This window comes from Elephantulus edwardii, unplaced genomic scaffold (assembly GCF_000299155.1).
Source record: "Elephantulus edwardii isolate Elephantulus edwardi_28Jun2011 unplaced genomic scaffold, EleEdw1.0 scaffold00129, whole genome shotgun sequence".
In the NCBI taxonomy this organism is placed as follows: domain Eukaryota; kingdom Metazoa; phylum Chordata; class Mammalia; order Macroscelidea; family Macroscelididae; genus Elephantulus; species Elephantulus edwardii.
The window spans coordinates 5,323,106-5,325,525 of NW_006399879.1; the positions used below are offsets into that span (position 1 = coordinate 5,323,106).

General features: G+C 59.3%; 1 protein-coding gene across 2 annotated transcripts in view; it reads right to left on the reverse strand.

Annotated features, from left to right (window-relative positions):
• Positions 1 to 2,420, reverse strand: part of ZFYVE28 (zinc finger, FYVE domain containing 28) — a 75,921-nt gene that overhangs the window by 45,779 nt on the left and 27,722 nt on the right. For both annotated transcript variants that reach the window (XM_006893607.1, XM_006893608.1), the window contains exon 3: positions 1,086 to 1,288. In XM_006893607.1, the coding sequence (XP_006893669.1) occupies positions 1,086 to 1,288 (203 nt within the window). The remainder of the gene's footprint in view (positions 1 to 1,085; positions 1,289 to 2,420) is intronic.

Here is a 2,420-nt window from a genome sequence, read left to right on the forward strand (position 1 = left end):
GACATCATGCTCGGTAGGGTGGAGGGACAGTGCAGGAGGGGAAGACCCTCTATGAGATGGATTGATTCAGTGACTGGGGTAATCGGGATGGATGTGTCAGAGGCAATGCGATTGGCACAGGATAGAGCAGGGTTTAGGGCTGTTGTACACAGGGTCGCTATGAGTCGCAAACGACTAGACGGCACATAACAACAACAACACAGGGTATTTGTGTGTGTGTGCATGTGCGCCATGCATCTGTATGTGGATGTATGGTGTGTACATGTGTGAATGCATACACTATGGGGAGGTACATGTCTGTGTGTGCGCATGTCTATGGCAGACGTGTGTGCTGTCTGTGCGGGTTTGTATATACGTGGATGCAGGGTGCATCTATGGGACGTATATTTGTGTGCTCTGTGTCTGTACGTTAGTGTGGCGTGTACATGGGGTGTGCACACACGTATAAGGATATATGGCTGTGGTGTGCATACACATAGGGGACGTGTAAGGGACATGTCTGTGAGCATGTGGCAGGCAGGGCCACATCATGACCCACTCTCGACTCTCCTGTCCCGCTGTCAGTATCCCAAGGAGCTGGTGCCCGCACCCCAGCTCATAAAGCAGGGGGCCAGCAAATGCTGTGGAGCAGCGGGCAGTCAGCTGAGGTGCAGGGAGAGCCGGGACAGCAGAGGTGGGAGGTCGGATGGGAGCGCTCAGGAAGCAGCGTGAGGCTGAAAGGGCCAGGTGTGGCCAGGTGTGTCAGAGGCTGAAGGGGCCAGGTGTGGCCAGGTGTGTCAGAGGCTGAAGGGGCCAGGTGTGTCAGAGGCTGAAGGGGCCAGGTGTGTCAGAGGCTGAAGGGGCCAGGTGTGGCCAGGTGTGTCAGAGGCTGAAGGGGCCAGGTGTGTCAGCAGGAGCAGTGCAGATGCCAGAGCGTGGACCCCGAGGACATACGCGCAGGGCCACCTCCCTCCCGGGAGCCTGGATGCAGCCTCCCTTCCTCCCTGGGGCATGTCCTGGCTTCATCACAGAGGGAGTCTCAGGGTTCCTCCCACCCCACGCACGAAGCCAAGGCCACACAGCGCCCACCGCACAACTGCAGTCACCTCAGCTCAAACTCGGCAAACAGGACGTCAAAGTGGCGCAGCGCCTCCCGCATCTTCTCCGTGTAGGCGTTGAGGTCCCGCAGCGCCTGGTCCCGCAGGGTGCTCCGCACGTCCTCCAGGCTGCGGGTCAGCTCCTTGGCCAGAGGCCGCATGGCCATGCTCTCCAGCTCCCGGTTCATGATGATGGAGCCGGCAGCCAGGCACTGCAGGAGGAGAGCTCTGGTCAGGGAGGGGGCCAGACCCCAATGCACGACAGACACACTGCATGACAGACCCCACTGCACGACAGACACACCACACGACAGACACACTGCACGACAGACCCCACTGCACGACAGACACACTGCATGACAGACCCCACTGCACGACAGACACACTGCATGACAGACACACTGCACGACAGACACACCGCACGACAGACACACTGCACGACAGACCCCACTGCACGACAGACACACTGCATGACAGAGCCCACGGCTACTGCTATCAGAGGCCACGGTCCACACAGTCGGAGGACACGGCCTTCACCACACTGCCGCTCGGCTCTGCTGAGGGTGGGCATCTGGGAGGGTCCAGAGAACCCCAAGGAGGCCCCGAGCCGGAGAAGGTTCTGGCTGCCAATGCCAAACCGGGGGCAAGTGAGGAAGGTGACCAAGGGGCAGGGCCGGGCCATGGTGTCCTGCCAACAAAGCCAACACCCCTCAAGACCTCGTCCCCGTGCCAGCCCTCGGAAAAGGATGCTTGGAAGGGCTGAGGGTCAGCCAACGGGAGGGGCCCTCCTGAGATGGGCTCACGCCGTGGCTGGAGCAATGCTCGCCTGTATCGGGGGTGGTGAGGGTGGCACAGGCAGGGCAGGGGTCAGGCCCGCCGCTCACAGGGTGTCCTTTACTCGATGATGTCAGTTCTCACTCACAGGGACCTCACGTGACAGAGCACAACACTGCCTCATCCCCACCACCCTCACATGACGCGGTGTCTGAGCCCAGTGTCACAGCCACAGGGGCTTCCGTCCCAAGGAGGGTCCTCTGCTTCTGACCTCCATGGTACCAGGATGGTGACCTAAGGCTGGGCTCTCCCACCAGCAGTGGGGTCCTCTGCTCCTGACCCCCATGGTAAGGGGACAGTGACTGGAAGCTGGGCTCTCCCACCAGCAGTGGAGTCCTCTGCTCCTGACCCCCATGGTACTGACTGAGTTGGTGCCCGGCGGCTGGAGTCTCCCACCAGAAGATGCATGACAAGCTTATCAACTTCACTTTTGTTTTCATTCGTAGAATTGTGATTTGTGTAAAATATACACATATTGTATTTGGCTGAATTTTTCTTTAAGTCAATAAA